Raw genomic sequence first — 12,364 nt, forward strand, 5'->3', positions numbered from 1 at the left:
ACTGGTGATGCACTAAATACAAATTAAACAAAATAGGTTTTATAAAACTATTTTAACTTTTTAAGATCATCTCCAAATGCATATTATTATTATTTATTAAATTTAAATTTGATAAAATAAATTAATATTTGCTATTTTAATCATGATATCAAATTCATAGCACTGGTTTGGGAAGTTGTGCTGGAGGTGGATTGGGACTAAAATAGACACAAAAGGATAATATAAATTTTTTAATTTCAGATTAAAAAATGTTACATTCAAACCAAAATTATTATTATTCTTTTTCATAAAAGTAAAAAAAACTAAAAAATTTATTCAAAACGATACATTTTAACCCCAAATTAAAATTGTCATAAACCCAAAAAACCAACCCATATTCCAAACGAAGCCATAGACTAAACTCACTTACTATTTTTCTTTTCTTTTGTTTTTTTGTTACATGAAAATCCTCTCTACTCTCCCGCAGGTCCAAGGCAGAGATCACCAGGGTGTTAAGTTCCGCTTAAGTCAGTACAAGTTCAACCTCCTAATCAACTGTGCTTCGCCTAAAAAATTGACCTAAGAAGAGAGAATTGAGCCTGTAACCTTAGAATTTAAATTTCAAACCTTAGCCACAATGCCCCCACCAACAGTTGCTTATTATTTTTCTATTCTTACATAAAATTTAACAACAATGATAGAGACCACTAATTTTGGAACTCTAAAAAGAGCACTAATGACACGGCACTCAATAAAAAAAGAAAAAAAATATAATAACAAGATCAAAACATCAAATTATTCATAGTGAGACTTACTACCACATCATTAGTACTCATTTTTCAAAATTTAACCAAGCTAATCTCCTATTCAGAGAGGTTACTAAATTACTCCCCTGCCAAAACACTACCAAACAAATTGTAAATAGGACCCACAGCATAGCACTCCAATTATTCTCCCACGTCGGTAGACAAACATGGCATAAGCATCATATGAAATTTCTGATGATGTAACAATCATGGGGCTGGAAAGCGATGAGAACGGAACTGCAGAGAGATCGAAACCTCAATTGAGAATTATTTGGGGCATGTAACACGTCACACAGTTCAGACAAAATCAGAGCACACGAGAGAGCTCTTTCTCGTGTCATTGCCGACGGTGAATTCTCCTTCAGTTTTTCCTTCGGCGAATCTCCATATTCTAACGTCCCCCTTTTTCATCCACCAGTTTCCGTAACCGACTCTCTCTCTCTCTCTCTCTCTCTAACAACTGTCCCATCACAATACTTTGTATACAATACAAAACTGTGTCGGTTGTTCAAAAGTCTATATATCTTTCTCTATTGTTCGAGCTATTTCTCTTCTAGTACGTTCTGGAGATATAGGGTTTTGGACTCTGAAGGTTTCTCCATGGAGATTTTGGTGTTTCTTTAGAAGTTTGCTTATTTTTGTTGTTGTTGTTGTTGAGGGTTTGAAGCAGAAGACGACGAGTTAGGGGAAGAGGGAGTGAGAGAGAGAGAGAGGAGGGATTGAATGGCGGTGGAGTATAAATGTTGCGGGTCGGAGTTCTTTATTCACATATTGATAATCGTGTTTCTGGTTTTGTTTGCTGGGTTGATGTCTGGGCTCACTTTGGGGCTCATGTCTATGAGTCTCGTTGATCTTGAAGTTCTCGCCAAATCTGGAACTCCCAAGGATCGCAAACACGCTGGTAGTTTATGTATTGATATATTTCGTTAAATTTATGTCTCTCACTTTTTATTTATTGCTATTTGATGCTAATTTAATGCTTATCTGCTTTTGGGGCCTTGTTTGAATTGAATGATAATCTGTGTTTTGTAGTAAAATTTGATGCTACAAAATTCTTGATTGAGAGAATTTATTGCATTAACTGACTGCAACCTAACACAAAGTAGTTAAATAAGTGAGAGATTCAGAGTTGAGACTTTTCTATGAAATCCCAAAACTGAGTGAGTAATCTTTTGTGGTTCTTTGATTACCTCATTCTCAATGATGGATTTTAAATTTTACATATGAACATAAGGTACTACATAGCCATTCAATTCTACAAAATTATCCAGAAGTGTAACAAATTTGAAAATGTTCACTTTTGGGTAGGGTATAATTTAACTTTCAGTAGATATTGATGGATCTGGTGTGTTTTACTATGTAATGGTTGTTTGTATCAAGCATTCTCATTTGCTAATGAATTGGTGGCTGTTTCACTGAATAGCAGCGTCCCTTACCTTAATTGTTAAGGCTAGGTTTGCATTTGCTGCTGGAGTGCTCCTCCCTTTTGGTGCAACTTAGTCACTGTTCTTTGTAAGTATTAGCTGGCTCTCATTTGGCGTGCAGTTTGGACTATATATTCTTAGAAGTATAAAATACTTAAAAAATCGGTTGTAATATTCTACTAAAAAAAAAGTAGAACACAGGAAAAAAAAAGAAATGAGGCTGTTAACGAGGAGGCAAACAATTACCCATTTGGCTAGGAAGGAGGAGTTGAAGGATAGCCTCTGTAGATGCACAGCAACTTGCTTAAATTGTGAATCTGCAGAGGACCACAACTTGCATTCTAACAAGCCAGCTAATGACAACAGGAACTATCTCTTTCCATGACAATGGATTAAGGTCCTAGTTTTTCATTATTTTAATCCCCGAGGGAAAACATAATAGCTATGCCTAGGTTGAACTTTGACTAATTGGCATTGGCCTTGATAAAGCAAACATAAAGTCATCATTTGTTCTCATTCATTTGAAGACATCTATCTATCACTATCAATTTATAGACTACCTTCTGTGTGCATTGGGGAAAGTGCAATTGTGTGTGGTGTTTGTCAAATGATATGCCTCTCTGCTATACACTTAGGAGAGTGAGCGTGACAAGCATGGATGTAGAGCATGCAGTGGCTTCTTGATGAATAAAAGGCATTTCTTACAAAGAAAACAGGGCATGCATTTTCCCATCTGGGGGGTATTTTGCTGGTTTAGATAAATAGAAAAACAAATATTGTAAGATAAATATAATTGAGATGATGCTAGTGATGTATGGGTGATGACACAAGTTATAAATGCCAAATATGCTGTACTATTAGATTTTGTTTTTGTAATGCTTCAAACACTACATATGGCTGAGGTTGGTAGAATTGTATTGCATTCTTTGGCTCTCTCTTTATTTTGATTGTGTACTTCTATAAATTATAATTGACAGCTTTTACTTTTTCACAACAGAAAAGATATTACCAGTTGTCCGAAAACAGCATTTATTGCTTTGCACGTTGCTTATATGCAATGCTGCTGCCATGGAGGTACATATATTATGACATGCTGAAACAAGCTATTTTTAATAACATTTATCGTGAAGTACTTGATGTTTTTAGATGTTCTTTTTGTCAGGCACTTCCCATATTTCTGGATAGTCTGGTTACTGCTTGGGGTGCCATCCTGATTTCAGTTACATTGATACTTCTGTTTGGAGAGGTGAGGGATTTATCTTAGGTAACATTTCTTTAGAAGAGAGCTATAAAATTTGGAACAGGTGGACAGCTGCTTGAATTTGCAGTGCAATTTATGGTTTATTAGGGTATTCGTGCCCGATTGTACCCACTTAAAACTGATTTCTTATCCCTGCAATTTGCTACATGGGCAATTGAGGTGGGAATGTGTCTGCCCATCTGTTCTGATAGAAAAAGTGCTTATTTGAAAACTTGAGTTATGTTCTTGTAGCATGGATACATTATCTAAAGAAGTGCTTTTAGAAAACTCTAATCTATTTTTCGCATCATGATATTTCAATTTTCCTGGTTAAATCAGCATGGTGAATTTGCATGCGCTAATTACTACTAGTCTGTATGAACAGATTATACCACAATCTGTTTGTTCTAGATATGGGTTGGCTATTGGTGCTGCTGTAGCCCCATTTGTTCGCGTTCTTGTTTGGATTTGTTTTCCTGTAGCATATCCAATAAGCAAGGTACTTGTGTTTGCTCAGCACTATTGCATTGCATTACTTAAAGCAAATTCATTGGTTGGTCTTTCTAATTAGTCTTCTTGGCTACCCTTATTGTCTGTGATTTTCAGCTATTAGATTTTCTGCTAGGACATGGACATGTAGCACTTTTCCGTAGAGCTGAGTTGAAAACGCTAGTTGATTTGCATGGTAATGAGGTAAGTAGACACATTTGTGAAAGTATTATGAACTAACGACATTATTTTTATTTTATTTATGATGCAATTTGGTCCATCCCCCTCCCATGTCCCTTCCCACCCACCCACCCACACAAACACACCCAAAAGAAAAAAAAGGTCTCCATTTGAGGAATCTTTAAAACATCCATCCAATACTTTTTTCCTACAAAATGTGCTGCTTGCAGGAATTTTAATTTTCTTGTCTATAAAAACGTCTCCTGAAGTTAATGTTATCCCATTTTTATTTTTCACTTCAAACTCCATTGCAAACAGCTTCTTTTTCCTTCTGCTTTATCTTGTGACTTGATAGTCTTCTGATTACTTGTAAACAGGCTGGAAAAGGTGGAGAACTCACACATGATGAGACAACAATTATTGCTGGAGCACTTGGGCTTACTGAGAAAACAGCCAGTGATGCCATGACTCCCATATCTGATACTTTTGCTGTTGATATCAATGCCAAGCTTGACAGGTGTTGCATGCGTTGGAAAACTTTTGAATAGAAGGTTTGCTTGAAGTCTTTTTTAACTTCGTTCTGATCGTATATATGATGATGCTTGTTATCTAATAGGGAGCTGATGAATTTAATTTTGGAGAAAGGGCATAGCAGAGTGCCAGTCTACTATGAGCAACCTACAAACATAATTGGACTTGTTTTGGTAAATTGTTTGTTTGTGCTTTGTGTAATTTAAAAATAAATTATTTATTTTGTCACTCTTTGGTGAATGATCATTTTTCAAGTGACTTTAGTTTATTAGCATGCTCAACCATCTCTGCTCATTTTCATTTTCTCTTACACTCCTGCTTCACTCCACCCTATCTGGAAAGCATATCTCATAGTTTGGGACCTTTTAGACTTTCATGCAGAAAAATTCTTTCTTTCGGTAAAGTACATGCAGATAAATTCTTGTGAGAGTCTAACATAAGAAGTTAATTTCTTGTGATTTTTACAGTGGAAAATAAGCTATAAAAAGATTTTGGCTGCGTATTTTGTTCTTAATGCAAAAGATGTATACACAAGAAGAGTTGAGAAGATATATTATGAATTTGTTGCAGTATTATACCTTCAAACATAGTATTAAAACCTATGATGCATGCAAAAAGAGGTAAAGGAAATTAAAATTTACTTTGATTTTGTTTGTGTGTTTATTAGCTAATTGAGTGATTAGTAGTTAAGTACTATGGATCAATTAACAACCTTGTCCTTTCCAACTCGAGCCAGTAATATAAAGTTTTTAGGAAAAGTATAGTTATTCCTGAATTACTTCTTTTATCCTTGTGTCATATAATGGTCCTATCATGCTAGACTCCTGAATCTAGTATGAATATATCCATATCTCTATGTTTCAAGTTGTCTGCTCCTATACCCACTCTTTTCTCTTCCTATTTATATTTGGATGCTGCCCTTTTATGTCACTGCGCGCATTTTTCTCTAATTTTGTGAATAACCTTAAACTATAAAACATAGTAACCACTCCTGGATCAGTGAGAACATGAGAAATAAGCTAATAGGCCTGCTAAAGGACTGCAACTTTACATTTTTATGGCCGTAAGATTTATAATTGCCTCTTACTGCTCAATTGGGTTAACTATAAAGCTCATTGAATGGTTTAGAAATTTCATATAGTCGGCGATTCTTTTCTTTGAAACCTTTCAAATGCATTTCGTCTGGTGACTTGTATTCCTAACATCTGATTTTGTAAAATGTTGTATTTGGGACTTGTGTAGCTCACTTGATTTAGTGGAGGATAACCAATTTCAGTATGTGCGTTTGCTTGATTGGAATGAGGTTAGAGTTGAAGATTTGCATGGAGTCTGGTTGACTTAATTTAGGGTTCTTTATAATCTATGAAGCACGGACACCTCTCCGAGGGCTCCGTACCAGTGTCGGACACGGACATGCGTCGGACACGCGGTTGACACGTGTCCGACACGCAGCAGAGAGTGTCATTTTTTTTTTAATTTTTTTACATCCGGACACGTTATAGACACTTTCAGGGTAATTTCACAATTTACATAATTTTTTTGGGGTCGATTTGTAAATAAGCAAAAACAGATCAACATCTGCCCTAATCTAATTCGATTAGAACAGAAACAGAAGAGAAAGGGTGAGAAAGAGAGGACCTAGTCGATTTGTCGTTCGTCGTTAGTCGTTCGTCTTCGATTCTCGTCGGTCGTCGCTTCTCGTCAGTTGTCGCTCCTCATCGGTCGTCTCTCGTCGGTCGTCACTCCTCGTCGGTCGTCACTCGTGTCTCGTCAGTCGTCACTGCTCTTCTTCTTCTTTCCCTCAGTCGCTCTCTCTCTCTCTCTTTCTCTTTGCCTCTCTGTCTGATCTAATCTCTTTCCCTTAGTCGCTGTCCTCTCTCTCTCAGCCTCTGTTTGATTTTATTTATTTTTTCTTTTATTTTATTTTTTCTTTATATTTTGATTTTATTTTTTCTTTTCTTATCTTTTTTCTTTTATACTCTGATTTTATTTTATTTTATTTTATTTTTTCTTTTCTTTTCTTTTATTTTTTTCTTTTATAAATGGTCAGTGTACCATCTCTCTTCTTTTTTTCTTTTTTCTAATTCCATTTTATATTAAAAAAAAAAATTGATTAGTTTTGTTCATTTGAATAATATGTATTGAACATATAATAAAATAAATAAAATTAATTATGACATATAATAGATAAAATTAATTATTTTTTATTAAAATAACAAAAAATATAATTTTTTTAAAATAATGTTATAATTTTATAATTTTTTTTAAATAACACTATTCTTTTATAATTTTTTTTTATTAAAATAATTTTTTAAATAATAAATAAAATTAATTATATATATAAATCGTGTCCCCAGCGTGTTGTGTCTCCCATTTTTTGAAAATTTGCGTATTTGTGTGTCCGTGTCGCGTGTCCGTGCTTCATAGTTTATAATTATCACACTTCAGAAGTAATTGGTCACTGTGGATGTATATTGTAGGATATGAATTACTTGGTTTAGGAAAAATTTGAAGAAGCTGTGTGGTTAATATTAGAGTTGATTAGCTTTTGACTGTTGGTATAAGTATATGTGATATTCATAGCTTTTTTCACCTAGTTATTTGGATTGTTGTGGGGCAGCAAGATGTTAATGCCAATTTAAATTGTTCCATTACCTATCTATAATTTGTTAATTTTTACTGTCATCGTGGGGTTAATCATGAACTTGAAATTAATTGATTGCTTCATTGTGGTATTAAATGCTTATTTGGTTTATTTATATTTGTATTTCTAAATGTATAGGTGAAGAATTTATTAACAATTCATCCAGAAGATGAAGTACCAGTAAAGAGTGTCACTATTCGCAGGATTCCTAGGTATCTTACATTGATTAGAAGATAGTCAGGTTGATGTGGGTTGAAGGAAATTACATATGTTATATGGTTATCTAAATGAAGTCTTGATCTTTGCTTGCAATAATGATACAAATTAAAATACTTGAGATCTGTTTTTTGTTTGTTTGTTTGTTTTTTGGTTTTTTCTCTGTATCATTGTTGTGCATTTACATGTTCTTTACGCATAAAGTTACTAACCTTGTTTCTGCTTTGTGGCTTACTAGCTGACAGTGGCTGTTATCTTGGGTTCCTGTCGAACACTGTTGATCAGGTTCAACCCAGAACTGAACTGACCATGGTCGGTTATGAGTTTTTGAACCCAAGATCGAACCTATCATCCTTTATTGCTTTAGAACTGAACCGAACCAACCCGAGTGTCTTGTTTTTTGTGCATATGCTACATTAATTGATGTTATTAGTAATGTCACGAAGTCTAGAGAACAGGCCTGTTGCAATGTCTAGAATCCTTGTTTGTTGTAGGACTACTTGCCTAGATGCTGAACATGAGGCAGAAAACACGACATGGATGCTCCAAATGTTAACATCATTGGGCATCAATACGACGAGGATGTAGTCACATGGCAACATAAAAAAATATATATTTTATTTTGTTTTAGTTGTAAAAGAAAGTTCAAATTTGATTATTTTATATACGACGAGGATGTAATCATTTGTTTTTATGTTCTAGGGTTCCTGAAACTATGCCCTTATATGACATCTTGAATGAGTTTCAAAAGGGTCACAGTCACATGGCTGTTGTTGTAAGACAGTGCAACAGGACAGAGGACCAGCGTTCTAGCAAGAGCCCTGCTCATAGTAAGCTTCATTTCATGCTTTGAATTTTGTATATGCTTGGACAAATTTTTTTTTTTTGATGCTCTCTCTCTCTCTCTCTCTCTCAGATTCAGTGACGGATGTGAAGGTAGACATTGATGGTGAAAAGACCCCTAATGAGAAGGCTTTAAAGGCCAAAAGATCATTCCAGAAAATGAAAAGTTTTCCCAATAGCGGAAACCATTCTTATAGGGGCGCCTCTAGGAGCAAGAAGTGGACAAAGGAAATGTACTCGGACATCCTGCAGATAGACGGAAGCCCGCTTCCGAAGCTTCCTGAAGTAGAGGAAGCTGTTGGCATAATAACCATGGAAGATGTCATCGAAGAGCTTTTACAGGTAAATTTGAGAACTTCCATTGGTACCTTAAATTCCTGGTTTTTTATATACTCCCACTAATTTTCATAGATGGTTCCATATATTGACATATCATTTTAACACCTTGTAGGAGGAGATCTTTGATGAGACGGATCATCATTTTGAGGATTCATAACCGTGGTTTTGTTTAGACTGTTGTATTTTCTAGATAGATGGTGATGAAAAAATTGTTGAATTTGTTTCAGCACTTGGCTACACATGAGTTAGGAGTGTGTACTGAATTGGAAAATTTTAAGGCTGTGTAAAGAGAAAAATGTGTTGTACTTCAGTTTCTTTAAAGTTTTTATTTTTTTTTGGGTTAATTACACTTTTCACCATTATAGTTTGGTTCAAATTTTACTTTAGTCCTTGTATTAATTTGAACAATTTGGTCCCTATGTTTTTAAGTTTAATTTTAATTTGGTCCTTCTGTCTAAATTTGTGTTAATACCTTAGAAAATTGCTAGGTGTTTCAAAATTGTTATTTTTAACCTCCAATTTGGATGAAAGGATTAAATTAAAGCTACACTTAAAATGTAGAGATCAAATTGTTCAATTTGAAATTATAGGGATTAAAGTGAAATTTTGATGAAAATATAAGGGTGAAAAGTATAATTAATCATTTTTTTTAATCAACTACCAGAGATGAATGAATTGTCATATTTCTGGGAGAGTTGGGGTGTGGTATTTTTTATTTTATTATTATTTTTATTTGCTCGTTTTTGATTTGGAGGGCAAACAGGTGAAGAATTGAGTAATATTGGAGCATTACATGTTGAACATCAATTTGTATCCAAACTAAAATATCAATTAGTACTAGCAATTACAGCTCAAGAACTATTGAGCTTTAATACTTTCCAACCAAATAGTATGAATAACATAGCAACATATGGGAGGAGAAAAAAATACAGAGACTGCACAATTGGTATTCAATTGTAGTAATGAGACACAAGTTGAATTATATCGAAAATTTATAAAATTACTTTCTCTTTTTTTTTTTTTTTTTAAGAAGTACACAAGTTGAATTATATTGAAAATTTATAAAATTTTAAACCGCTAAATTGATTCGCATCCAACTGCCAATCCGTTCAATCCACATCCACCGGATTGGCGAACGAATGCGGATTGATTTTCTCCAATCCGTTAATCTAGCGGACGGATGACGATTGGAGGTTCCGTGGCCGTAACCGATCCGCGCCCACCCTTAATCAGAACACACCACATAAGATTTCTAACATTAAAATTGTTGCTATATATATATATATATATACACTGAATAATTATCTGTAGAGCAAAAGTTTTCTACCTCACAAACAATGGAGAGCCAAACAGAATGGTTTAACAATATATAACAATCAGAGAGATGGGTAGTAGCATATATAATATGTAATACATAATTGTATGAATTGGTGACTATGCATGAAGCATATAGTCGTTGTAGTCGTCATCTTCTTAGAAATGGAGGATTATTATGGTTGAGTTGAGGAGGAGAGGTAATCAGACTTGAGCATTCGCCTGAGTTCTTTTGTGATGTCGTGCATTTTTGGTCTATCTTCTTTGTTTTCTTGGATGCATCTCATGGCACGTGCTAGTAGAGCTTGTAATTGTTGTTCTTGCACAATTCCTCCTCTTTCTTTCAGAATTCTTGAATCCACAAATTCATTGAACTGATCCTTTTCTACAGAGTCTTTCACCCATACTCGTAAGGATTGCTGATTTATGTCACGGGACGAGATGGATCTTTTTCCTTCCAGAAGTTCAAGAAGAATCACACCAAAATTATAAACATCGGACTTCTCAGTGAGAAAGCCCGGTAACATGTACTCAGATCTATAAATTTCCATGTCCCAAATACCTTGTCTTCAACCTGTGTTTCTCTCGGAGGAATTAATATAGATAAGAAGAAATCCAATAATTTAGCAACACGAGATTGATCTATGATAATATTACTTAGTTTTAGGTCCCTAAAGAGGACGGGTGTTGAAAATACAGTGTGCATGTAAATAACAACATCCGCGATGTCATTTGCAATCTTTAGCCTACTTTTCCACGTCAATGATGATGACTCTCCATTCTCTGCCATGCCACCTTCACTTTCGTACAAACGTTTGGAAAGTAATTCCATACTTACGCCTACTGCATGTTCATACACTGAAACAAGAATGTCGAAGTCTAGACAACAACCTATGAGCTTTAAAACATTCTTATGACTACTCATTAATGACTTAATCACCATATCGCGGATAGCCTGAGACTTTGAATTTTCATCATTACCCTTCTTGATTAAAATTAGGCGTTTGTCAAAAAAAAACCCTTAAAAATTTTAAAAAACTGATGCTCCGCCACAATTTGATGGGAGCAAAATCCATCAGTTGCCTGAGAGAGCTCTTGGATAGAGAATCTAGGAATAGAAGTATTATATTTGCCATTTGAAAAAGCAATAAGATCCTCCAAAAACATGCTTCCGTTTTCCAAGAAATTCCTTTCTTGATCTGAACAGCGGGACTTGTAGTTACCGTCATCATCGTTGATGTTATTATTCTTATTCTTATTAAAGATGGATGATAATATTCTTCTTTCAAACGCCATTGAGTGAGTGAGAGAGCGTAGTTTGTCAGTAGTTAGTCACCTGCGGTTGCCATACAAAATGATTCACAAAATTACCCACACAGAAAGGGGACAGCTATTTTGCTTTGGCAAATCACAAATATTAGAAGCTTACATAACAGATCTACCATTAATCATCAATCACAGAATCAATGAGAATAGCAATAACTAGAAAGAAAAAGCACAAATCAAATAAAAAAAAGTTAAAAAGAGACTAACAATTCTAATAACTGTTTTTTCTTCAACTAGATTGGAAGAAGAACAAGATCTAACCTATTGTTTTGAGCTGCGCATGCACTGTCTGTCTGTGTGTAGAATAGAATCTGAGGGATGAAGAAGATCTCAAGTCGATGTCCCCTCTCTCATCTCTCTATGTTACATACATGAATGCTTTCTCTGTTTCTCTCAGGAAACTTCCAGCGACTTTCGCACCAAAACGAGTATGTTGAGAGTCAACAAATCAACACAGAATTCACTTTTTCTCTCACTCGGGTGTCTTCACACTTTATTTACAGCCGTGTTCACATATCTGTGATCACAATTACGTGGTTGTTTAGAAGGTTCGAAATAAGGATATTTTTTGTTTTTTTTATGAATTATGGGTTGAATATTAGTTGAATTTGAAGTGATGTGATAGAAAAATAATGTGACTTAAATAAAATGATGTGACTTAAATAGATTTTTAACTTTTTTAAGAAATGACAAACAAGGCCTAAATTGATAACCAAAATGCTCTGAGTCCAGAAATTTAGGATTTAGAATTATCCAAAAATAAGTATATATGATAAAGATTGAATTGATGAAGTGTGAGATTTATATACAAAATAAATCTGAATTATTAATTTAAAATTTTAAATAATTTTAAATTTTTTATATCTGTGTATGTTGCGTTACTGAATTGATAAAGGGTGAAATTTATAAATAAAATAAAAATAAATTTAAATTATTAATTGTTAGTAAAATTTACTTGAAAAATTATGAATTTGTAACATAGGGTGACATAAACAGAACCGAGCTAGGTTTTGTCTGGTCAAACATTGGGTGC

The 12,364-nt window shown here is 34.3% G+C and overlaps 1 protein-coding gene and 1 long non-coding RNA gene across 3 annotated transcripts; one reads left to right on the forward strand and one right to left on the reverse strand.

Moving 5' to 3' along the window:
- Positions 1 to 876: 876 nt before the first annotated feature.
- LOC114261042 (DUF21 domain-containing protein At2g14520) lies at positions 877 to 9,150 on the forward strand. Of its 2 annotated transcripts, XM_028201248.2 has the most exons (12): positions 1,085 to 1,686; positions 2,212 to 2,297; positions 3,207 to 3,283; positions 3,372 to 3,455; positions 3,835 to 3,948; positions 4,056 to 4,142; positions 4,496 to 4,635; positions 4,735 to 4,822; positions 7,432 to 7,505; positions 8,212 to 8,339; positions 8,426 to 8,694; positions 8,804 to 9,150. In XM_028201248.2, exons 3-12 carry the CDS (start codon positions 3,278 to 3,280, stop codon positions 8,846 to 8,848), a joined length of 1,035 nt encoding a protein of 344 aa, XP_028057049.2. In that variant the 5' UTR covers positions 1,085 to 1,686; positions 2,212 to 2,297; positions 3,207 to 3,277; the 3' UTR covers positions 8,849 to 9,150. The 2 variants fall into 2 exon arrangements, with proteins under 2 accessions (XP_028057047.2, XP_028057049.2); XM_028201246.2 differs by lacking the exon at positions 2,212 to 2,297 and having other exon boundaries at positions 877 to 1,686.
- A 790-nt stretch (positions 9,151 to 9,940) lies between these two features.
- LOC114261043 (uncharacterized) lies at positions 9,941 to 11,799 on the reverse strand. The gene is made up of 2 exons (XR_003628820.2): positions 11,593 to 11,799; positions 9,941 to 11,341 (listed from the first exon to the last, which is right to left on the reverse strand). It is a non-coding gene; the product is annotated as an uncharacterized LOC114261043 (long non-coding RNA).
- Between the last annotated feature and the right edge of the window lie 565 nt (positions 11,800 to 12,364).

This window comes from Camellia sinensis, chromosome 12 (genome assembly GCF_055761805.1).
Source record: "Camellia sinensis isolate YWXY chromosome 12, ASM5576180v1, whole genome shotgun sequence".
Classification (NCBI taxonomy): domain Eukaryota; kingdom Viridiplantae; phylum Streptophyta; class Magnoliopsida; order Ericales; family Theaceae; genus Camellia; species Camellia sinensis.

Bases quoted from the DNA above. Each gene is read 5' to 3' on its own strand.
- LOC114261042 (XM_028201246.2), top strand. From the start codon at position 1,509: ATGGCGGTGGAGTATAAATGTTGCGGGTCGGAGTTCTTTATTCACATA. The intron at 3,456-3,834 runs GTGAGGGATTTA...CTGTATGAACAG, and splicing joins TGATACTTCTGTTTGGAGAG to ATTATACCACAATCTGTTTG. The intron at 4,636-4,734 runs GTGTTGCATGCG...GTTATCTAATAG, and splicing joins ATCAATGCCAAGCTTGACAG to GGAGCTGATGAATTTAATTT.